The 26680-nt window shown below is 34.7% G+C and overlaps 1 protein-coding gene across 7 annotated transcripts in view; it reads right to left on the bottom strand.

The window, feature by feature from the left end:
• Positions 1 to 26680, bottom strand: part of LOC124364129 (beta-glucuronidase-like) — a 36773-nt gene that overhangs the window by 4281 nt on the left and 5812 nt on the right. For 3 of the 7 annotated variants that reach the window (XM_046819344.1, XM_046819342.1, XM_046819341.1), the window contains exons 2-11: positions 16294 to 16531; positions 15130 to 15321; positions 12161 to 12333; positions 11093 to 11238; positions 9150 to 9334; positions 7530 to 7676; positions 5969 to 6141; positions 3617 to 3760; positions 2449 to 2533; positions 919 to 1095 (exon numbers count right to left, since the gene is read on the bottom strand). In XM_046819344.1, coding sequence (XP_046675300.1) covers positions 919 to 1095; positions 2449 to 2533; positions 3617 to 3760; positions 5969 to 6141; positions 7530 to 7676; positions 9150 to 9334; positions 11093 to 11238; positions 12161 to 12333; positions 15130 to 15321; positions 16294 to 16494 — 1623 coding nt within the window. In that variant the 5' untranslated portion in view covers positions 16495 to 16531. Of the gene's footprint in view, positions 1 to 918; positions 1096 to 2448; positions 2534 to 3616; positions 3761 to 5968; positions 6142 to 7529; positions 7677 to 9149; positions 9335 to 11092; positions 11239 to 12160; positions 12334 to 15129; positions 15322 to 16293; positions 16532 to 18115; positions 18181 to 23995; positions 24134 to 25411; positions 25560 to 26680 lie in introns of those variants that run through there. The other 4 variants (XM_046819343.1, XM_046819340.1, XM_046819345.1 and 1 more) reach the window with 4 other exon arrangements.

Here is a 26680-nt window from a genome sequence, read left to right as displayed (position 1 = left end):
TACAGTACAATGTCCATGGTACTGATAAAAAGTGCTAGGGTCACAGACAGGATTTGAACCTGTGCTATTTTTAACTCAGATCCAAAGTTCAACATCTTACACAGCTTGCCCATCAGCACTCCCAATAATTAAAATTATGTAGTATTCTATATCGACAAAACTTAAAATTGGATTAAATTGCTTAGTATACACCTCATATTTTTTGTTCCCTTTTCATTTAAAACATCTGAAATGGAAGAGCAAGGATTATTTTTTTTACATTCTACATGTGAACATATGCATTATCACAATAAACAAACACAATTTACGTATCAACTCTTTAACTGCCACTAGATATATCGTGCAGCTCTAGTTTTGTGAATAACCGCCCTGTCAGAGTATACTTGTTTCATGTTATCAGCTGTTTTATGTTTGTTGTATCAGCTGTTATATAGTATTACTTGGCGTTCTACTATGATAGGAATGTCTATAAGACAGCTGTCCAGTTGGTGGTGCAATCTTGTGGACATTACTCAAACTATTTGGACACCACGTGCTTTGTACTGTACACGAGTTCGGGAATGGTTACGTTGATATTTCACGAGGTTTTTTCCTATGTTTACTCATAGATAGTTGTGTGATAGTGGTAATATGTTGTAATTATTTGACAAATTGACATTATTTGAATATTTTGTAAACATTGTTAATGGTTTACTCTATTTATTAAACTTTAAATAACATGTTTAACGTGTCATGTCAAAAAATGGAAAAAAATACTCAGTGCTGGGGGGTTTTAGTATGTAACTAAGCCCGGGAATCGGGTGTCGCCGTGAATACACGAGAGTGGCATTTAAAGGGTTAAAGAAAAAAAATTGTTATTTAATAATAGTTTCTAATAAGAGAAAGTCTATACGACCACAATGATGACAGACTACTGACTGTATGCAGTCCAGATAAGGCACCAGCTCCATACTCTGTAACGACAACAGGCCGATTGTACTTGCTGTGCCACTCTCGCATCTCTTCCATCACTTGCTGCACTATCAGATCAGTAAGACCCGAGTCGCTGTACCAGGCTCGGTACCGGTTCACACAAACCATATCCATGTGAGGGACCTAAAATCACACAACATAGAACAAATAGCTGTACAAATAAACTTTTAAAAGTAATTTTTTATGGTTTTAAATTAATAAAATAAAAATTTATTTGAATGTAATGTCATATTACGAAATCAGAATTATCTAGGTGATAAAATAGAGCAAAACAACAAAATAGAGTGGAGATGCTGAGCTTGTCAAAATTAATTTGATCTTGCGAACAATATTTCGCATAACCGACTCTGAGCAGCTGAATGGTGACTGAACATCTGCTTTTCATGTGATGGAAGTTTTAAAAAGAGAACACAATATCTCTGAAATTCCTTCTGCACAGTCTTGTGAATAATGAGGTTCAAACAGAGTGGGAAAGTTCTCCAGCTGATTTTGGAGACAGCTTATTGTCCGTACAGTTTTGCAGGGAAAGTATCCTTTTCTGTAACACTTTAGAGTGGACAGTGGTTGAAGTGGGTCTCATATATGTTTCTAGACGTTCTGGAGCCGGACCATGACCGAAATAAATTAGATGTCCTTATGGTGATTTGTTCAGTTTGATATTTGTTGAATTTTCATTGTGTGTGAAGTCTTAACACATACTGCAATGAAAGTTTGCTTGTATATGTATTTATATACATATATACCATTTTGAAATTTCTACACGCAACATGGGACTTTCACAATCATTCCCAAAGTATATGTCTCACATAATTTCTAAGGTAAAACCAATTAGAAGAAAGGAGATTCAACTAGTCTGTAAAATTATAGACCTATTTCTACTTCACTCTTAAAAATCTGTGAACGAGTAATCTACATACAATTTACAGACTTCATTGAGAAACAGCAGTTCAAATCTATAGAATATAAATTAACGGTTAGTGTAGGAATAGATTTTAGAATTTGTTGGAAACTTCCCTCTTAAAATATGGAGTTCCCAAGGGATCTATATTAGGACCTTTGCTATTATTTGTTTGACATTATTGCCATCAGCATACAACAGCCCAACAAATGTGCTTGCATTCAGTTAATATAAACCTTAAAATGTCTAGCAAACGTATAGATTGCTTGGAACAATTATACTTAACTGATTTTTAGTATTCATTTTCTACTCAAGAATTTAATGTTGAGTAACTATTCAAAAGAATGGTCTCTGTAGTACAATAATCTATTTATTTACATGACACTAGTTCTCTTTTTATTGCATATTAAACCATAATACAGAGGAAACAAAAATGAGATGCAAGCACATACAAGTAATTATTTTAAATCCCAGAACTGAGGAATATTAGTATCAAAGTAAATCATTATCTCCTGTTTATTTAAAAAAAAACCAAAATCCATGTTACAATAAATAGTTATGACATGATTCTTACATACCGCGGTGTCATTGACAACATTCTGGCTTGTGACAAAAGTAACAGGTCTGGTTGAGTCGTATGATTTTGCAACTTTGGTTAAATTTCTGAAATAAAAGATGTTGATAAGTTTTGGTGTCTGATCCTCCTGGATAAAAGCAAATATAACAATGATACTTTTCAGTTCTTTGAATCACTGTAACAACAAACATACAGTACAAACTTCATTGACCTAGGCCTTTGTCAACCGGAATCCGAATATACAACCTGATCTCTTCCTTAGTAGATAACTAACTAATACGTCACTACAACAAACTAGGTTAAGGTTAACAAATCCCATCAAAGTGTTGTTGTGTGACATTCATAATTCAGTAATCACAACACACGTCTTGTTAACATACATACCAGCTCTAAACCATATATACACTTAATAGAATTAACACTGATTAATTACCACTTTTTTGGTACAGTTCAGTAGCATATGATTAATTTGTTCAGAGCTAAATGGTCCACTACCTGGCGATCAGCAAGACATCTTATAACCAAAAAGGTGGAGGTCACAGTTTAGGATCGTTGTTATGTCACTGATAAAATAATTAAGAAATAAAGAGGTCCAATCTGGAGCCCTGAGGCACTCCTTAATAGACATAAGAAATTCTCAGAATACCACCACCAAATCTCTAAATGCCTTTCTAAAAGGTGGGATTTGATCTCTGTAACAACTGCTTCGAACATTCCTACTGTAAAATGTAGTGATGATTACATGTCAACTTTATTACAGAGGCCACCTTCATTTATACTAAAACAAATTTATTTTATTAACAACCATTTTGTCACAGTATATTTTATATTTTTTTAGGTGTTACATTATTTTACAACATATTTGTATTTTTACGTACTACTTTACATGAATTGTAAAGTCAATCATGTTTCCGTTTTGTTTTATTATCAACTAAAACTATACACTAATATTCTAGTTTGTACCGTTTCCGTACTGAACCTGCTTAGTAACTAAAATTTACGAATCATTAAATAGTTATTATTATAATTTCTATTCATTATTAGTCATTTACTTCATAATCCTTCCATCGTCAAAAATAAGCTTCAAACAAAGAACGTTAAATAGCGTTGAGAAGCAGCTACCACGATGATAGGAGCCCTTGATTGAGAAGTACTGATTTAGAACTCACCCGAAATAGTAGCCCGCCCTCTCAGAGTTGGTCTCAGGCTCATTAGCCAATGACCACATGATTACGCTGGGCCGATTCTTGTGTACGCTCATCATCTCCAACAAATAGGCCTCGTGGTACTGGTATAGTTTGTCCCCAAAACCTCTGGAACAACATAGTATACTATACAGTGTCTGTTCTGCTTTGAGTGAACATGACTATGCATTATTAATATTATACCGATATCTACGTCAGCAGCTGAGAATGTGGTAAGTGCTGATGACGTAGATATAGATATATATATATACTCCTCGTGTTTTTCAGGTAAAACCGAAGATCATATCGTCGAGCTTGATGAATAAGGTGTTTAAGACATCTTTGTCTATTGTTTACCAAATGCCATCGCATCTCATCCTTTTTTATAGAGTTTTGGTGAGGGTTACTGTTTTGTAACTTCCGCCATGTGCTGTCTATTACCGCCCTACTTGTTCTAATAGTGCATTGTGAACAAACATATCATTCATCTGTTGGTATCATCATGAAAATGTTCTGCTTATCCTCGTCTTCTTTCTTTCTTAAGCGTTTCTGAACTTTGACAAAATCTAAAGAATGTTATCATTGGAACTATTTATTTATTTTGAATATTTCTGCAAGTCTACCACAGTTTGTTTATGTTACTATGTCGTATAATTATTACATAAAAATCAATAATCCCAATAAAACAGTATTTTACTCTATTTTTATATTTTACAAAAACTTCTTTCGCGATGAAGTGAACCAGAATATTGAATAAAGGAAAAAACAATACTTTATGGGATATACGCGTAAGTAGGAAGAAGTTTATCCTGCTAGACTTTACTCAGTCGGTGACACAAATAAGATTTTTTTTATTATCACATGGCGTGGACGAATGCTGTATCAGAGTGTGGGCTGTAGTTTGGTTTGGCATTCGAGTTCTCTGTAGTTTGGGCTGTAATATGTTAACTAATTAGGCTCTAATTAAGCCTAATAATCAACCACAAGAACTTCGGTAGAACAATATTACACTTGATCTCAGGTTTCACATGACATGCCAAGTGTAGATGTTTCAAAAGGAACAAGGAGGCACCACTCTACCCCTATCTTCCTTTTATGATCTTATTCAATAATTTTAAAGCAATTCAAAGCACCTGTCATGTATAGAAAAAAATCAATTAGGTATTTAACAATAATTATTTTTAAGACGTTTGGAGGGCCTGTCTTAGTGGTGGAGTAGTTTGTATAATTATTGTCTCAGTCGTTTGTCACTGACAATTTAAGGGTGGGAGAAATTTAATGGAATGTGCCAAATAAAGTTACTAACCAATAGAAGTTTTCTTTCCTGAGCACAATTAAAAAAAGATTTTTTGGACCAGGGAGTATGAGACCAGTGAGTGTTAGCTCCAACTTCCACACATATGGAATATTCCACGTTCTTGGGAGGCAATTCGCTATACCTCACACAATGAGGCACATAAAGGGTAAATAAAAGAGAAACGATAATAAAGGAGAATGGTGAGATAGAGAGGATGAGAAGGTCTTGAATATTGTGAGATCAAGAATCAGACTGCATCTGCTAAACTTAAAAATGATAACAGTTGTGATACTACAGTTATATAGAGGTAATTCTTCTGACATTGTCTATTTGACAAACAATACATCAATACATCCATTGTGGTACAACGCCTTTCCAAACCTTACTCAACAATTAATTCCACACACAATGTAGCTGTGGTGGGGTGAATTTAATATGAATGTCGAGTTTAGCTCCAGTTCACCTTCCACAAAATGCAGCGTCTGGAATCTGATACTGTTATAGATTTGAATCCTGGAATCTGGAGTCATGTTCGTCTGAAGACATCGAATAAAGCGACAACAAAGAAGCACAAAACGAGCAATTTGCATTGTTTCAACATCAGAGACACGTAAATTACAAAATATGAAATATAGTGTAATCTAGGTGAGTTAGCATCTCATTGTCTCATCAGGTGCACAATTGAGTGCCAATGAGAGCGCCAACTCACCTGGATTTACACTATATTTCATATTTTGTAATCTAGATACACCTAGACACCTAGGTGTCTCTAATGTTGAAACGATGTAAATTATTAGTTTTGAGCTTTTTCGTCATCGACTTTTTCAATCTTTTCAGACAAACATGACTCCAGATTCCAGGAGTCAAGTCTGTGACAGCGACAGATTCCAGACGCTGCACTAACAGGAAGGTAGACTGGAGCTAAACTCAAAATTCAAATTAATCCCACTTCATACATTGATCAATAACTTTATTACTTTTGAAAAACATACTGCTGACAGATTATACATCAAAACTAGTCATAGTCAACAGAAACTTACATCAAACTACAGGCAGGTGCCTCGACAATCACCATTATCCCCTTTTCATCCGCTTCATTCAGAGTTTCTTCCGCGTAAGGGTAGTGAGATGTTCGGATTGCGTTTGCCCCGATCCAACTGATGAGATTCAAGTCCCGAGTCATCACAGCATAATCAAAACCTCGGCCTCGAATCTACTAACAAAATATGTTCACTTGTTGCACAAAATATGTTCATTGTTTACACAAAATACGTTCCCTTGTTGCACAAAATATGTTCATTGTTTACACAAAATACGTTCCCTTGTTGCACAAAATATGTTCATTGTTTACACAAAATACGTTCCCTTGTTGTACAAAATATGTTCATTGTTTACACAAAATACGTTCCCTTGTTGTACAAAATATGTTCATTGTTTACACAAAATACGTTCCCTTGTTGTACAAAATATGTTCATTGTTTACACAAAATACGTTCACTTGTTGTACAAAATATGTTCATTGTTTACACAAAATACGTTCCCTTGTTGTACAAAAATATGTTCATTGTTTACACAAAATACGTTCCCTTGTTGCACAAAATATGTTCATTGTTTACACAAAATACGTTCACTTGTTGCAAAAATATAGTTATCGAAGAAGCAATAACATACTCATTCTGTTAGGTTATTTACATTATAGACATTTACATGCACTTTCTTAAGATTTTTTTAAGGATTTGAAATTTACACAGTTTCAGTTTTTCAACTGGATGTAGAGAGAGACAAAGAATTGAATTTCTGACTTAAAACATGCTACAACTATTGCTAAAAAGGATACAAGGATTCTAGACATTTATCATTGTTATATTATTACAAAAAAGTAAAACACTACGGTTCGAGGATTGAAATCTACCCTCTTCAGTTCTTCTTGGTACAATGACATTGCTTGCTTCATTTTCCCCAATCTGGACTTCACGCTGCTTGTCAGGTATAACTTTATAATTAGTTTCCATTGCCGCACTATTGTGTCTTGTTTTTTAATGTCTTAGGACATTTTTTTACACCTGAATAGGGTAGATTTCATACCTTGAAGTGTAATGTAATACTTTTGTGTAAAAGGTTTTTAAAGGAAATAAAAAACACTTTGATAATGAAAGTATACTATTTGGTAAATTAATGTTTTGATGACCCTTTCATATAAAATAGAATTATTTAAAATTGTAATAGTAGTTTTAGATTATGATAGTTTATAGTCAACAATGTTTCAAACTTCTTACTGAATTTGTTAACTTTGTGTTATCTAAACAAATGTTTAGTTTATATTGACCTTGACTTTATATTGAAATCTATGACAATTTTCTATGTACACTATGTATTGACTGAGAAATAAAAATCTATTTTCTATTATTGTTATATAACAATGGCAAATGTCCGAAGTCCTACTATCTTTTGAAATCATCCATCGTCAATAACACATTAAAAATTCTAAAAGATTTTCTCTTTCAAGAATACGTAAACTTAAAAATTTAAGCAACATTTTCAACTCTTTAAATAACTTTAATTGACAAGTACATTAGTTTTCAACAAACAAACGATGCTTACATCGGAATCCTCATGCATCCCAAAACCTCTGAGATAAATCGGTCTATTGTTTATCAGAATGGAGGTGTTATTCCAACTGACAGTTCGGATCCCAACAGGCATCCTGTAGATATCAGGGCCTGATCCTGATTCACCATTCAGATATATCTGCAAGTCAATAACAAAAATAATGCAAATGAACAACATGACTATAGTAGGCTTTTGCCGTTGTTATGTTATAACAAAATTGATACAGGATAGATTGTAAATTCTGTAGAAAACATACTAAATATTTTATTGCGGCAATACTGGACCTCTCTTCAGGCTTTTAGAGTGATTTCTGAAGAGATAACTGCCAAAAGTCTGAAGGCTTTGTAAATTGGATGATACATCACTGAGAAAACTAATTTTTACTGCTTTGCGCAGCTATTCTGTAAAAATGCATATTCCAGCACTTCACACAAAAAATTAAATACTAAATGTTTTATCTTTGTACAAACTAGTAGTTTAGTCTCTTGGACATATTTTACACACATTAATATTTTGTTAAAATGAAAATGTAGGCTATTGTAAAAATTTTGCCATTTTGAAAGAGGTGACAATTTTAAAAACGAGATTGTAAGTTACATAGCAAACTATATTATTCATGCCAAATTGCACTACTTAAACTGAAAACTACTTTATGAAGATTTCAAAGAGAAACAAGAAATACAGGACTATATATTATATGCCATTTCTTGTATATTTTGACTTGACAAATCATCTGATGTTTGAAGTGATGGTATAGTGCTAAAATGTTGGTTAACATAAGGAATGGGAAATAGTTAGTCAGTTATATTTCTACAAAGCATAATTCACTATTCGAGTGTAATTCGTGCAAAAACTTCTTTAGTAGTACTCGCCAAAACAGTAATGTTACCAAAGTTTTTAAGTTCTCAAACCTTATCTTATTAACACCTTAACGGATTTCTTTTGTATCTTAAACTATGTTGTTTTGCTGTTTTTTTACAGATACAGGTTTGCAGAGTTTAGATATATACTACTTTATGCAAAACAAGTCATTTTTAGAGCTTTTTCTTCCAAATTTGTTATTTTTTATACATCATCCAATAAGTAATTTTCACTCTCTGTGTTTGTGTCATGATCGCATGAACAAAACCAACCATCTATTTGTGTGTTGTATATTTCCATGGTACAATAAACACTAGAAATAGTCATAAAATACTCCAGGACGGGTGACATGTAACATCACGCGGTAGCTGTCTGCACAGTGAGTCTCAGCGAACTCATCAAGGTGCAAACACCCATGACAGAGGACCTAGGAAGTGCTGACATCTAGTAAAAACGGCCAGAACTACTTGAGCGACACACGGTTGTCATATAAATGCTTCTTGCACAATGTTATTGCAGACAACAGAATAAAACAGGAAAAATACAACAATGAGTAATATTGTGTCAGTAGCGTACTTTTACATAATCGCTATGAACGTAATATTAAGTAAAAAATCTGTTAACGGGTTAATCTCACAAATACTGGACCAGATTTTAATTGTAGAGAGTAACAATGGTAGTCAATTTCCTGCAACAAGAGGTAACATAGAGTACCCAATTATTTTATCAGTGGAAGAGTGAGGTACGTACCTCTAATGTGTACAAGTATCCAGCAGTCTTGTTGCAGGTGAATGCAGGCCACCACAGCTGGGGATTCTCCACCATGAGTGTACCTCCACAACCATAAGCGAAAGTCACCAATGCTCCCTCCTTATTGTACAATTTTACATTACATTCTGAGTCTGCAGAAGTCGTCACTGAATACTTCACTATTCCTGCAACAGAATATTATTACAATAAATACACACACACAATCTTCTTCTTTCAATGAATTACTCTCAAAATTTTTTATATTTCACAGTATTGGTGTATTTTCTGTTAGCTTATAATTTATTTATTGTGTAGAATGGATGGTCTTGAAGCCAGAGATTTAGTTTGTGTCCAAACTGCAGTTGGTCTCTCCTCTTCAGTTCTAGTGGGAGGGCGTAATCACACAAATTTGTTATAACTTAGACTACGGTTTGTTAATTTATGTATATATTTAAATTTTATTTGTATTGTTTTTATAATCAGAGATTTTAATAATTTTATCTGTTTATTTATTGTTATTCATATGAACTATTATTTTGTTTGACTTGTTTATTTATTATTGTTATAATTTCTTGTTATTATAATGTGTAGATGTATATTGTTGTTATTTGTATTAGTACTTTTATATTATGTACTTATTATTAGCTTGTGAACGTATGTGTGGATATGTAGACTTATTATTATTGTTGTAATATACGAAACTTGGATCTGGTATGAGCTGGGAGTCTGTTCTTGGCATTTGTTTAGTTCCATATTGTATATTGTATTGTAGAGCTCTATCAGGAAGTCTACAGAGGGCTACATACAAGTTCTATGAGGAAGTCTACAGAAGGCTTCATACAAGTTCTATCAGGAAGTCTACAGAGGGCTTCATACAAGTTCTACCAGGAAGTCTACAGAGGGCTACATGCCAGTTCTACCAGGAAGTCTACAGAGGGCTTTATACAAGTTCTATCAGGAAGTCTACAGAGGGCTTTATACAAGTTCTACCAGGAATTCTACAGAGGGCTACATTCGAGTTCTATCAGGAAGTATAAAGAGGGCAACATGCAAGCTCTATCAGGAAGTCTACAGAGGGCTTCTATCAGGAAGTCTACTAAGGGTTTCATATAAGTTCTATCAGGAAGTCTACAGAGGGCTACATGCGAGTTCTATCAGGAAGTCTACAGAGGGCTACATGCGAGTTCTATCAGGAAGTCTACAGAGGGCTACATGCGAGTTCTATCAGGAAGTCTACAGAGGGCTACATGCGAGTTCTATCAGGAAGTCTACAGAGGGCTACATGCGAGTTCTATCAGGAAGTCTACAGAGGGCTACATGCGAGTTCTATCAGGAAGTCTACAGAGGGCTACATGCGAGTTCTATCAGGAAATCTACAGAGAGCTACATGCAAGTTCTATCAGGAAGTCTACAGAGGGCTACATGCGAGTTCTATCAGGAAGTCTACAGAGGGCTACATGCGAGTTCTATCAGGAAATCTACAGAGGGCTACATGCGAGTTCTATCAGGAAATCTACAGACGGCTACATGTAAATTCTATCAGGAAGACTACAGAAGGCTACATGTAAATTCTATCAGGAAGACTACAGAGGGCTACATGTAAATTCTATTAGAAAGTCTACAGAGGGCTACATGCAAGTTCTATCAGGAATCCAGGGAAACAACATAGAACTGATGTACTGGTATGAATGAATGGTTGACGTATAAGACAGCCAATTTTACCATGATAAGAAGAAAAACTAGTATAATATGATAATAAATTCCCTCATTAATTTGGATGGTAAGTATGTAGAAAACAATGTAAAGGTGTGACGTCTAAATATAAGTTTACCTTTTACTTAGTAGGGCTTTAAAATTTTTTTAAATATTTTAATAAAACCAAGTTATTTAGCACACCAATTCGTTAAGATAAAACATTTTGAAATTAATTTTTTTTAACATACCCTGAGATTCTGTATTGATATCAGTTATCACATTGACTCCTGTGATGTAATTGGCGGGTGTCGTGAATAACATGACAGGCCGGTTAATGCCTGAATAATCATAATAATCACACTGATGCTGGTACAGTCTGTAACCTCCGGGATAGCTGTGAAAACAGAAACATTATAGTGAATAACTTTTTAGTTGATGCCTGTATAATCAAAATAATCACAATGATACTGGTATTCAAAAAAACATAGTTCCTAAATGTACATACAACGTAATACAAGTTTTTGAAATGTTTTCCAATGGCTAGTAAAGAAATCGTCATTACAACATAATTACAAAGATTACACAATAAAGTTAATAATATCCAACAGAATAATAGGACATTATAAATTTAAAACAGTTGATAGTAATACCAATACATAAGTTAGATAATAAATAAACAACTACTAAATCTAAAATTGAAGACAGAATTGTGGATAACTGACTAGGTTTACTGTTTACTTTTAGACCTATACTGACAAACTAAACAAATGAATAAATTTAGGACAGTAAGATGTAAAAAGTTATGAGTTACATCTGAGAAAGTTAAAGCATAAATATTTTTTATGTATTATAGTAAAACAACAAATTATTGATTTACGCCAACAGCATTTCAATGAAGCATACAAAACGTTTGATGGGAAATGGTCCAAACCTATTTACAAATATTTATTGACCTACACGGAAATTGAACCTGTAACCTCTAGGTTAGAGAGCCGCAGCCGTACACGTACGCTACGGTGAAGGTCAAGGCGTTAATTAACTAATATTTATTATCAAGAAATATTAATATATATTAAATTTTAACTCATATGTTAATATGTGAAAATATTAAAACCTATCCTATTGCATAACTTGAACTATTAAAACATTTAATAGGCCTTACCAGACCTTTAGGACGCTAGTTCATACCACAGTAAATAACCATATAAAGTTTGTAGAGGATATTTCTCAATTTATGCCTAAAGCATTGTGAACACATTTTTGAATCATAACGTACTTACTTTCCACGAGTAGTAATTTATACTGATTTCACAAACCTCTTGGTGTTGTTCGGGTACGTGACATAGCCTTGTGGAATCGTGTGTGGAGTCAGGGTGTTGTTGACAGCCACTGTAAGGACATTAAAGGTGCCCAGGACAGTTCTAGGCAACTCCAACTGGAAGGGCAGATGGCCACCTTTGTGTTTGCCCACAAGCACTCCATTCAAGTACTGAAGGAAAATTGTATACAATTAGTTATCAATAACTATGTATTGATTGCCACTTTATATTGTTGTCATGTCAGTGGAATACAACCATCAGTTTGGGTACTGACAAAATGAGCAATACTTACGAGGCGGTTTGCTAAGTCTGGTAAATTTGTGTGAAAGAGTGGGAAATTTTCGGAACCTACACTGTTGTTGGTAAGCCTAATCTTTCCACAGATATTACAGCAAGTTTCAAATGACAGCTGTTATTAGTTGATTGTTGGCAGCCATCTGAAGTGGTAATTGTGTATTTAGTTCCTTAGGATGGAGAAAAACAAATTCCATGTGACCGTTAAACATTTTTATTTCAAGGGTTGGACGGCTGTACATATCAAATCCGAGTTGGATAAAGTCTATGTGAGTTCTGCACCAACATTTAAGACCATTTACTTCTGGATCAATGAGTTTAAACGTGATCGAAGAAGAACGGAAGATGAAGCACGCTCTGATCGACCGCTGAAGTCACCACGCAGGAAACCATTGATAAGGTACATGATATTGTAATGGAAGATCGAAGATAAAAAGTTCACAAGATAGCTAACATTGTAGGCATCATAATTGAATGAGTGCATTGCATCGTCCATTAAAAACTGGCCATGAAGAAGCTTTGTGCGCGATGGTTACGGGCCTGCTCACTTTGGACCAAAAACCTAATCAAATAAAAATTTCTATTCAGAATCTCACACTTTTCAGGCTCAATCCACAGTGCTTTTTGTGCAGATTCATAACTGTGGATGAAACTTAAATCCACCATTACACTCCAGAGACAAAAAAAAAAAAAAAAAAACAGTCCAGGCAAAGGTACAAAGTCAACAAAGGTGGGAAGAGTGCACCATAGAAGGCGAAGACTGTTTTGTCAGCTGGAGAAATTATGGCCACTGTCTTTTGGGATTTCCAGGGTGTGATCCTGATAGATTATTTGGAAAAAGGCAGATCCATAACTGGGCCCTATTATGGTGCTCTGGTGGATCATATGAAACAGGAACTCATTGTAAAACGTCCAAGATTGGCATGGAAAATAGGTGCCGTTTCACCAGGACAATGCTCCAGCCCACACAGCAGCAATCACAATCGCAAAATGTGGACTTGGGATTCGAATTGTCTCCTCAACCACCCTATTCACCAGACTTGGTTCTGAGTGACTTCTTCTTATTCCCAAACTTGAAAATTTGGCTTGTTGGGAAGAAATGTTTATTGAATGAGGAAGTATCCGTCGTTGTGACAGACTAATTTGCAGATTTTGACAAAGCCTACTTTGCCAATGGGTTTAAAAAAATTGGAAACTAGCTGACTTAAGTATATAGCCTCGCAAGGAGACTATATAGAGATATAGAGTGAGTTTTTAAAATAATATTTTATTATATTTTTATCAGACTTATCAAACCACCCTCATATGTAATGACCCCCACTTTATATTGTTGTTAGGTAGGTGGATTACAACCGTCTGTGTTTTTTTTCCTTGAAAGAAAGGAGGAAGATATCTCTACCTCCCTCCATGTAATAAAAAAGGCACTGCTTACAGTATAAAGCAAAACCTTCTTGGATTTGTGTGAATTTATTTACAATTGTTTTTAGACAATTTTGAGTGGAAAACATTAACAAACCTCTAATTTTTGCCCATTATCAACATACATATATCAAATCAAACCATTTGTTAAGCCTATAAGTCAAATGAGTATACCAATTGTTAAAATCCTGTTTAAAAGCTTTTTATTAGGGAATTTTTCAGATGATTAAGGACATTTTAAAATTCTTTATTATATATTTAGCTAAAATAAATTATAACTAAGGTTTATGCTATACTTTAACTATCTAATACTTGCATTTCATTATTACTCATCAACATATTTTAACAAATGAAAACTAGTTCCCTTGGGGCTCCAATTATTTATTCTAGTGCACTGGCATGTCTTAAAGGCCTCCTTTAGGATAGACTTCAGCTGAGCCATCAAATTTGCATTCCATGTGTTTACTAGACCATCTCCCTCAATGGCAGCGAGCACATGAAGTGTTGTCTAGATAGGCATAGGGCGATTCTGTTTGCAAATTGATGTGTATTTGAGGCGGAAAATGTAACTGAACCTAATATGTTTGTTCATTATGATTGCACAGTCAACTCTATTAGTGCTTATAATAGCTACAGTGCAGGAGTATACAGTTAAAACAGATGTGGAACAGTAATAGGTCACAAAATACTAAACATCACACTGTTTTAAACAAATGTTTTAAAACGTCAGAACTCGTTTGGGATCATTTTGATGTACTCGCCAACAGGTTAATTACGTAACAGATAAACATCAACGGGTCCAGTACCCAGGATCAAGCCTTGGGGAACTCCTATGTGGTTAACAAACTAATATTGCCATAAACATAACAATCAATTATCTGTTAGTATATTCTTTGCTAGTATATCCATTAAGTGCTAGATCAATTTCTGTTGGTAGGTTTAAGAATGTTGTTGCAGAGTGGCTCAAGAGAAAAACATTTTATTGTGTATATGAGATTTGTAATGCTAATTTTAGTGACTTACAATTTTAAAATTTTAAACATTTTTAAACTTTTAACATAGATATAGATTGTATTTATTTTAGGCTCTGTAGGCCTACTTAGTGATATTTTTAATATCATATTTGACTTTGTCAATACAATTTTGTAATTGTTGGACGACAATAAAATGATTCTGATTCTGATTTTGATGGCGTTAAAATTTAAATTAGAATACCATGCAAATAAGTTAAATTGTTCGATGACAGAACTTACTATAATTGACAAGTGGTGTACACCTCCAAAGTGAAGGAAAACACGCACAGGATAGCCCTCTTTTTGTAGCCAACGATCCGGTGCGTAAAATGTCCGTTGATACCAGGCCCATCCTACGTGGTCACGTATGGTTTTGTTAGTTGTTATGTCATTGAAGCTTGCAGGCACTGGCATATTTATAGAATCCATTGTCTACGACAGCCAACATGAAAATTATTCAGAATCAGAAACATCTTTATTCATAGTTTACACATGGTGTACATGAATGGTGTCGAAGAATATAAACACAATAGATATATTTAAATACATGAGTGGGTGTTTGTAAAGTCCACAATAAATCCATAAAAATAATAAACAATATTAATTACGAATAATTTAGATAAGTATAAAATAAATGGTAATAATTATAAATACATACAATCTTTACCTATTATGCATTTCAAAAAAATCCAAGAAGGAATATAATGATAAGTTGGTTAGGTAATTTCGCAATTTAATTTGAAAAATTTTAGTCTGTTCTGTTCATTTTAAGTAATTTGGAAGTATATTAAAGAATTTTGCACCCATATATTTTGGCTTTTTACAATAGAATTGCAAATTATGACAATCTACAACCGTATTATTTCTATTTCGTGTGTTATAGTTGTCAATGTTACTACAGGTACTAATGTCACTTGCACAATTTTTGACTGACAGTACAAAATATGCACTACAAACTGTCATCCCCAATCGAGGAAAATGGGTTTTATAACTGATTCATTCCATTGCAATTTTAGAATAATACGGATTGATTTTTTTTCTGAATGATTGAAATTGAATCCAAATTTTTTGCGGAAGTAGATCCACATAAAGAAATACCAAATGTAATATGTAAATGAATATGCGACAAATATATAGACTTTAGGGTTTTGATCTGTACACAATTTTGACATTTTACGAAGAGCTTATAAACCATAATTAATTTTTGAGACGATCTTATCTGAATGTTTATTCCAATTTAGGAAACTGTCCAAAGTTAGGCCCAAGAATTTTACCTCTTCAGCTTTCAGTAAAGATCTTGTTCAATTTATATATTAGGACTAATTTAATAACTTATAATAACACAAACATTATTAAGGTGTATAATTTATAATTTAGTGTACTTAGCTGCTTGTTATTGCTCACAGTTTTAAAGTCCTTTTCGAACCAAGCTTCTTTGAATCCGAGATCAATGTCGTTGCTGGGTGGTATTATAAAATCCCATAGTCCATTTAATGATCTCAACTCCCTTGTCGGCGTTTCATACGGGTATAAATAGCACAGTCCAAACCCAAGTTGTAGCAGAACGCACCAAATGGAAACACTCAACCGTAAACGCTGACACATCGTTAGGTAGTTTTCCAACTTCTTTGCTTTAAGGAACCTAAAAATAAAACTCAGTTTTAGTACAAATTGGTACTTAATCTTTAGTGGTGAAAATGTAACTATGCGTCTTGTAAAAAAGCACATACCATGATCGTATTGATATTTTAGCCCACCATGCTAATGGATGAACTTATTTGATTAACTTTGTTTCAATCTGTGTTGCTTGTTGTTAACTACAAAAGTTAAAAAGCATGGCAAATGTGTTCCTCAAGTGATCTGACACCAAAGCCAGTAAAAGTTCCCGATGGTAACTCATTTGTTTAAATTTTCTGGATTTGGTGCATTTAAAAAAGATTTGGTGGATTGAAGAGATGGAGTCTCCTCCAAAGTTTATAAGTGTATCACCCAGAGAGTTTGGAGACATCTAGCAAACTGGAGAAGGGTGTCTGAAGACACCTCTTTTAGAGGCCCAGAACTTTCATGAAGCTAGAAGCTTTACTTTACTGGGGGAATCTGTCTACAGCCTAGACGAGTTTTTGACCTGTGCTAAAGAACTTCAAAGAAACACATAACCATGTATTTTCATTACTTTTTGATCTGATTATATGAAATGTTGTCACTTATTCTGTACTTTATGTTCATGAATAAAGCTTTCTAATTTCTAAAAGAAGGGGTATTTGCAGGGTGCCTGAAACTTTCTAGGGTTGTCCTATTTATAAAAAGGGCCCTAGATACTAACCTAAAAGCTACGAGCCAACATGTATAATTCCAGTCTTGTCAAATTAAATTGAACTGTTAGCATATGATCAGATAAGTAATTTTTCAGAAAATAATAATTTATTAAATTTTTCTCAATTTGGTTATAGAAAAGGGAGATCAAACAACCACTGATGCATTAGACAATATTATAAAATATATTCATTTGAAATTTGAGAAAAAGGCCTTCGCTCAGGATACCTTTTGTGACATGAGTAAGGCCTGTGATTGTGTAAGTCACAAAGATCTTATTACACAATCAACTTTTTATGGATTTTCAGGATCATCACTTTAATTTATTGAATCATATTTAAATAACCAGAAGCAAAAAGTATGTCTAGAAAATAAATAGTCAGATGAAGTTTGTGGTAAAATAGGTATCCCACAAGGATCAGTTCTTGGACCACTCATTTTTATTCTATATATATATATATATATATATATATATATATATATATATATAATATAAAAATTAATATATATTTTATATTTATTTTATAATACACATAAAATAAATATTAAATATATATGGTAAATCATTTATATATATTATAAAATCATTTTATGTGTATTATAAAATAAATATAAAATATATATTAATTTTTTTATATGATCATTAAAATAATACTTATATTAATGATTATTCTTCTTATTATTAGTATATTTTTTTATTGACTTGTTGGCATTATGCTGAATTTTAACTTTGTTAAGAAATGTAAAATCCAAACAACAAATAAAGATTGTATTATTATTAATATTCTTCAAATATAAGTTTGTTGTGAAGTAAAAGTAAATATTGATTTTTAAATTAAAATCCACACTTATTACATACATTTAATGTACTTTATATGCATGGAATACACTTAATGAGCAATTGTGTACTTACTGGTACTATAATCCACAATACTATTTACATATTAAATGAATAAGACATAAAGATCTATTTAAATCAAGTTTATTATATGGTCTACGACGCTCCGTAGTTTTAATTTGTTTCAGTGGTCAAATCACTTTTTATAAGTTTTAATTTTCCACTCTCACGACAAACTTAATTTAATTTATAAGTCTGCATAGTGAACTAAATTATCAATCCGTACGTGAGTAATAATGAAATAGCTAACCTACTAACTAACAAGGTTAGACTTGATAACCACCTTTTTTAAATAAATTACGGAGCGACGAGCTTTAAATAGCAGCAATTACAAAGACACTCTTATCAAGCCAAGTTGGCAGCAACGGTTGCGTCTAGACACCGCAGCTTCAAGTACGCGGGTTCGATTTCACCTCTCCGGAGAAAACTTTTTGTTTTATAAGAATACGACAGAGAAACATTTTAGTCACATTCTATAATTGTTACTTTTTTAGTCAACCTTTAAAACTGTTATTTATTATCATAACTATTAATAACTTATATTTTGTTATTGTTTTTGTTGAAAATTTATCAAATTTTATCATTAAATTACTTTGTTATAAATATATTATATGTAAATCTGTTTAAGCAATTTTAATCTTTGTCAATTTTATGTACTGACTGTTTATGTAGTTATTGTTTATTGTTATTGTTGTGCTATTTATTGTCTTATTGTTATTGTTGATTAATTTTATTCTTCTGTTTACAGTATTTATTGGTATATTTATTTATTTTGTTTATTACAACCAACTAATTCTTTTTATATTACAAAATCAGCACGCACATTATAATGAATTTTACAATTGAAAAAACAAAATCAGGAAAAACCTTGTGTAATTTATAATGACAAAAAATTCAGGCATCACAGAATTCTGAAGAATGGAGGATGTTTCCTGGCGTTGTCTTGGAAGAAACTGCGGTGCTGCAACCATAAAACCGACTCTAACTTTAAAAACTTGACAGTGGGCAATGACAAACACACTGGTCCCACACCCGGTTACCATGAGACACTTGTTATCGCCGCGGGGTTCTTTCGTCTCCCGGAGTGTCCACTCCTGCACTACCAGCCGCTTCGTTATCTGACAAGACGCTGCCGCCGGTCGCCTCGACGCCTGTTGTCACGGCCGCATTCTCTATTCCTTCCTTGACACCTACTGTCTCTTCGCCTATCTCCTCATCACCTGCCTCCTTGTCACCCACCTCACCGTCCGTCGCTGCGCTGTCCATGGTTCGCACCCGGATCTCGCAGCCCTCCTCCCCAGTGCCACGTTCTACACACTGAACAAAAATCAGTAGAAGTAGATCTAGTAGCAGAAAACGCCGCTCTCAAAGACAAGATATGTGAGCTAAAGGAACAATTACAGAACGTCATCGACCACACGATAGAGAATGACAAGCGCCTGCTACAATATACCGACCAGATATTTGTCGCCAACTCACCGCGGCCTTTCGTGACTACCCGGGTGTCCAGAGCTGAATGCGGAATTCAGTGTGAATTACCGGTAGCCTGTACGGACGAACTGTGTGTCGAAGCTAGAGAGCTAGTGAGCAGTCTGAGGACCACAGTGGAGGTGCTCGAGGCCGAACTGAAGTGCCTAAAAGGATCTATGGCTAGTCGCGAGTGTGGTGTGGGAGGTGGGGATGTCGAATGGACGGTTCAACGCGGAAAAAGGAGCCCACTACCACTTGAGACAACAAACAGCTTTACTGTGCTAAAAACAGCGCAATGGAGAATGTAAAGCAAGAGATTCGCAAGCCTATGGGAAGGAGAAGGAGGTCTAGAGCAAAACGGAGGACCAAACAAAGTTAGACCAGGCGGTCCCCAATCAAATAAGATCTCTCCCTTTTCGTAGCATCCACATCGCCGGGGATAGCCACAGCCGTGATGTTGTCGACCTCGTCCGCTGTATGGTGACTGCTGACACGAAAGTGAAGGGTGTCTGCAGACCCGGGGCTGGGCTGCTGAGTGGTCACTTCTGACAGTCCTCTTCCGCCAGACAGCTGCTATGTGATTATTGCAGGCACGAACGATGTCGCCATCGGTCAGCAGCGCAACATCTACACACATCTGGAGCGCTGCATCACTTCCAAATTGAGGACAGCTAAGGTAGTGGTATCCACTCTGCCTCACCGACACGACTTACCCGCCCAACATCCGATCAACAGGGAGACATCCTTAATTAACGCCTACATAGAGGAGCTCTGCGTGAGGCAGAGTGGAGTGGAGGTGGTGGACTTCAAACCGTATCGGAAGGGGTGCATTCACGAACCATGGGATGCATCTAAAGCCTCAGTGTAAGCGCCTGCTGGCCGAGCTGCTGATGGAGTGTAATGGGAAGGTTCTGCCGTGCTGTTACATCGCGTCCGCCTCCTCTCAAGTTCTGTAGACCGTCTCTGCCCCGGACTGACCACCTGTCGAAGAAGTCAGTTGCCTGTAAGACACCGGCTGCAGTGGAGCCTCCGACGCTGTCCTTTGAGACGTTTACGGACGTAGTGAAGCTCAACAACAACAAGAGTGGCTACAACCAAAAAAAAAACTCTTTAATTCTAGTGACATCAAATGTGACTTAAAATCGAGGATATCAGCATCGGATTGTACAAAAGAATAACCTAAATTTTAAACAAAAACAAAATAACAAAATTCCGTTTTTCACAATCAAAATTTTCTGTTGTGCACCAAAACGCACAAACAGTTTCTAATAAAGTTGATGAGCTATCGCTCATGGCTGGGGAGCTCCATCCGGACGTTTTCATAGTCACTGAGCATAGCTTCTCACCTGAAGCGGATTATTGTGTTTAAAATTGACAATTTTCAATTGGCAGCAATATTTCACCGAAAACATTGCAAAGGCGGAGGTGTGGCAATTTTCGTTAAGAAAAGACTAATATTCCAACCCTTCAAGGTTGATTACAGTTGTGATCTAGACTTTGAAGTGGGAGGTATAAAAGTCAATCTAAATTCCGTAGGAAAAATTACAATCATTGGCTTATACAGATCCCCAAATGGTTGCTCAATAAATTTTTTTGAAAAATTTGAATCCCTTCTAAATTTTCTCTGTTCTAATTCGTTGAAGTTTATCATTTCAGGTGACTTTAACATCGATGTTTTGGACCACACCAATCCCCTGACCCAGCGGCTACGCGATATTCTCACCTCTTTCGGCTTAGTTTGGTCCGTGAACACGCCAACACGAGTGAGTGCTACATCGAGTACGGCCATCGACAAACGTTATTACAAACGTATTAGACGTTTCGGTTTCCCGTTCTGGACGCGGCTGTCTCCGACCACTTCGCGCAGGAGGCCGTGATCGGGAATCTCAGTCCGAAGATCGAACCTCTTTCGGTAAATATAAGAAGAGATCTTAAAATTCAAAAATATCCAAATTCTTAACAGATTTCTCCAGAAGAATCCTGGTTTTTTATTAATAGTTTTGATAATGCGGAGGAAGCGTTTTCTGCGTTTACAGACCGTTTTAATTTTTATTTGAACATCACTTGCCCTTATAAGTCATTCAAAGAGCGATCAGGACAAAAAAAAACACAACACTTGGATAAATCAAAACATTCTCAATTTAAGAAAAAACATTAAAATTGTATCATTCAATTTACATAGAATCGACAAATGAAAAATTCAAAAATTTCTTTCGAGCATTACAAGCTAAATTACCGCAAAGAAATAAAAGCCGCTAAGGCTCGGGATATCGAAAATAGACTAATGAATTCTGAAAATTTTTCAAAAAGTGCGTGGAATATAATTAAAAATACAACTCAAACACAAGTCCTAAAAAATTTCAAACCTAACCTTAAAATACAAGGTAAAATAACAAAAAACCCGCTTGAAGTGGCAAGTGAATTTAATAACTTTTTCTCCACGGTTGCTGGGCCGGACCCATGGTTTTAGTGGGAACAGCACCCGAGAGGACTCATTTATGGGACCGGTCTCGTCCATGGTCCTGTCTCCTGTGTGAGCGAGGCGGAGTTGGTCCGTGTGTGCGGGAGCTGAAGCCGAAAAAGTCGGGTGACATCAATGGGATGTCTGTGTGGTTACTTAAGCGCTGCTTTAAGCACATTTCAGTACCACTCACAAAATTGATTAACCTGTCGTTCGCCCAAGGCGTTTTCCCCCGTCCACTTTGAAGACAGCAAAAGTCATTCCAATTTTTAAAAAGGACGATCCTTATGTCGCAAGTAACTATCCGTCCAATTTCCATTCTTCCGGTCCTCAGCAAAATTTTCGAAAAAGCCTTCCTTCGACGATTAGAAGATTTCTTCAATCGCTTTGAAGTTATTTGTAATGAACAATTTGGATTTAGAAAAACAAATCGACTTTTGATGCTGTCACGAGTCTCATTGATTCTGTTGTCGATGGTTTGGAGAGGCGTGGGAACATGTGCTTAGCATATTTCTCGACCTCTCAAAGGCCTTTGACTGTGTGCATCATGAAATACTGTTGCACCAGTTATGGTCAAGCGGTGTTCGTGGTTTGCCTCACAAATGGCTCTCGTCATACCTAAATGATAGAGAGCAGTGTGTGCAGATCGCGAATACCCTCTCAGGAAAAAAGTTAAAATGCCCTATGGAGTCCCACAAGGATCGATTCTAGGGCCTGTCCTTTTTTCTCGTCTACGTCAACAGATTGAGTTCATCAATCCATAATGGAAAGATGATTCAGTATGCTGACGATACGACTCTCTCCATTAGATCAAAAACCAAACCAGATCTTGAAATCAAAGCCTTTGAAGAACTCAACTCATGCATTGATCATTTTTTCAATATCAATTTGAAAACAAATTGTTCTAAAACAAGCGTGATTAATTTCTGTTTTCGGCAACATGAAAACGAAATTCGAACCAATTGTGATGGTGGATGAAACCCATAATAGAAGAAGAAGAAGAATCCACAAGTTTCTTGGGATGCACCTTGATCGAGGGCTGACATGGGACGTTCACATTGAGAGTGTCTGTTCAAAGGTTGCTTCTGGCATTTATGTCTTACGCAATTTGGCAAAATTCTGTTCATTGGATATTCTGAAGACAGCTTACTTTGGCCTAATACATCCACATTTAGCTTATGGTCTAAGATTGTGGGTGGCCGTTCTAGATACAAATTTAATAGAGTGTTTAGAATGCAAAAGAAAGCTGTCAGAATCATTTACAAATTAAATCAGAGAGAGTCGTGTAAATTAGCCTTCGGGGAGCTTGGATTACTCACTTTGCCTAGCCTCTACATTCTCGACGTCGTGCTATACTGCCGATTCAAGTGCGTCTCACTTCGGGTAGGTAGCGACGTACACCAATACGGAACTAGAGGCCGGGACAACTTTCGTATGGCACAGCACAGAACTACTGTTTTTGAACGCTTGCCATCTCAGGTTGGTGTGAGGCTAAATCAATAGGCTCCCTGAAGAGATCAAAACGCGTCAATAACCACAAACAATTTAAATCTCGATTAAAACACTTTTTAGTGTCCAAAGCATTTTACTCAGTTGACGAGTTTGCGATGGGTCGCTGGGATAGTCTTCACTAACATAAAAAAAAAAAATTACAACTCCCCTTCTGATATCCAAGAAAATTTGGCCACTATCGAGAAAACGGCGGCAGGTGGCACATACCCAAAAAGTAATTTTTATTTTAAATTTACTCGAATATTTTTTTACTCAGAATTAAAATTAATTGTGTTAGTTATTAGATTAGGACTTTTATTTCTATATGACGCTTGCAATACAATTATGTTAATTGTTTCCTGCAATAAAGAGTATTATTATTATTATAATCCATACTAAAAAAGAGATAGAATACTAGTTTTATATAAAAAAATGGAACAAAACAACGATGCTATTTTACACAAACACTTTACCTTTGCTTTAAGAAGGAAAGTAATTTATGCAATATTATGTGCATGCATGGGGATGTCAACGCATGACAGTGAATTATTCACTGACTTGATAACAGTAGTATGTTGTCAGCTTGCAATTAGTGCTAATAGGTTAACTGAACTATCACCACTTTTATCTATACTGATTATTATTGAATTACAAAACATTAGATTTAACGAAATAAAAGCCCAAAACAATAAAGCATATTAAATTGGAAATTAAATATTATATTATTTATATTTCTACAGTACTTGTGCAATTCTCATTATGAGTAGCCCACAAATCAGCGCAATATGGAAAATGTAAATATTCACGATATTAAAGAAAATATGATAAGTTTAATGATGCCCTTGATGAAGTATTAAAGGTTTTCATATCACCTATGTCTTATTCATTAGATAAGGTCCTAATGGCCCCAATATATCAGCAAGGAAAAGTTTATGTAAATTTTATTTAACCAGCTAGAGAGATAAAAAAAGAATTGTACTGTCTAGTGGGGGAGGAATATAACAATGATGGGACTTGAAAGTGTTTGAAAATGCACGAAACAAACAGACTGGCAGAAACAAAAAGCCTGGTGCTAAAACAAAATCCTTCACAGATGATATGTTATTTGCAACCAATGTCTAATATAAAAATCTATTGAATTTGAGTAATAATGAGGCTAATTCACATTAATTATATAATTTATAATTACAAATTAAAATACTAGTCAAGCAGAAGTTTGATGAAGCCATTTTCGATCAAGAATTCAACTAAACAAAATTTCTTACCATTTTTTTATTCTCTTAGTACAAGAAGCTTATAAATTGCACTTAACCCTATCAGAACCTTGGCGTTACTTCCGGAGTGACAGGATATTCAGGATGGGTAAGGTTAGGGGGTAGGGGGACAGCCTCCTATCAAGATCCATGAGAAAGAATTAGGGCACTAATTCTGGGCACTAAATTCCGCTCCTGGACATCCATAAGGTTGCCCAGATTTAAGTGACAAATCGGTTTTTGCTTTGCCCAGTGGTTGGTTCAACTGTAAGGTATAAACCAGCCAGAAGTGATCCCTGCTGGGTAAATTTGTTACATGGAAAAGTAATTTTAAACATGCTATAAAGTAATTAATAGATCCATTTTATTACCACAGTAGTTTCTCAGGAAGTTAATTTTCTAATAACATTTGCTTTCACCTAAGTTTTAATCAATAATGCAGCAGCTATAATTGAGAAGGACACATTTATCAGAGTTTACATAACAGGACCACAAGCACATTTTTTATATGAACTATTAAAATGGTTACAAATTAATAAATAGTTAAAATTAAATTTTTGATTTCAAAATAATGGAGAATCAGGCTGATATAATTGACATAAACAAGTAGACACAGTCTAATGCTCTAGAGCTTACCTGCTGTTGTTCACATATAAAATTGTTCCAACACTTGTGGAATGATCAAGGAATATCAAAGTTCTACACAAAAAAATCTGTCAATTTCTTCAATTCATCCAGTAGCAATATGCTGAGTAAACTAGCAAAGAAAAACTATTACATGACAACCAATACTAAGTGTTCCTAAATGACCATCAAATCAATGAATGAGGAAAACACCAAGCATATTTGGTGCGTATGAGCGCAAAAGTTACATAAAATAACCATTCAGTAGATATATATCACAGTTTGACTGAAATATGAAAACAAAGTGGAAACAATTGTGTAAAATTTTGACACAAGCTGTTAAAAACTAATAAAAATACAAAGATATCTTATACAGAAAAAACTAAGCATAAAATTAAAGATAATATTGAAACTTTATGTGCCTTTGCATATAATGTGCCAGTAAAACTTTTTTCTGATAGCCATTGTGTGAACACTACAGTAGTTGATACATTCCTCTGATGGAAATGAAGTAGATGTCTTTGTTTATGCTTGCTCAGGCGTTACAATTAAAAGAATATTTATATTGCTTAAACAGGACAACACATCTAGTTATTAATATATCAGCTGGATACAATCAGCATAATTAATACTATACAATATGTAGGATTCACTAGTTCTGTAATATTTTTACTATACAAATACATTTGTTAATAAAATGTGCTTTCAGTTTTTTGTAATTAATGCAAAATCATCCTTTCCTCTTGATGGCAATAAACGTATAGTTAAAAATAATGGCATGTTATTATGACGGTTGTGCACGATTTTAGGTAGCATTCCAGTTAACTTATAATACCCTCGTATCCATTGTTTATGGAAAAGGGCTAGATTTTTTTTCTTCTGAACATAATGTTAATTAAAGTAACCAAACTGGACAACTTTATTATTTTCAACTGTGAAAACACAAAGTGACTGTAAATCTTAAGTGAACTCTACATAGAGTTTGGTCTATCGAATGTAATATTAATGAGGTTTTATTTCTGGTGTTATGTGAATAGTTATCACTAATGAGCTTTATTATATTTGAATTTTGAAAAAATATGTTTAATCAGATCAAACATATAAATTTATAACAGTTTCAATATTTAAATAAAGGTTTATAATGTTTAGAACTATCTGATTTGGAAATTATTCTTGTGGCCTTCTTTTTAAGAATCAGTACGTCATTAATCCTTTATGGTTGCCCTGCACAACCAGTCCATATCTAAGTATGGACTGAAAAAAGTTAAATAGGCAGTTTTA

Source organism: Homalodisca vitripennis, chromosome 6, assembly GCF_021130785.1.
Source record: "Homalodisca vitripennis isolate AUS2020 chromosome 6, UT_GWSS_2.1, whole genome shotgun sequence".
NCBI lineage: Eukaryota > Metazoa > Arthropoda > Insecta > Hemiptera > Cicadellidae > Homalodisca > Homalodisca vitripennis.
The sequence above is the reverse complement of the archived record's forward strand: the minus strand, read 5'-3'. Positions and strand labels throughout refer to the sequence as shown.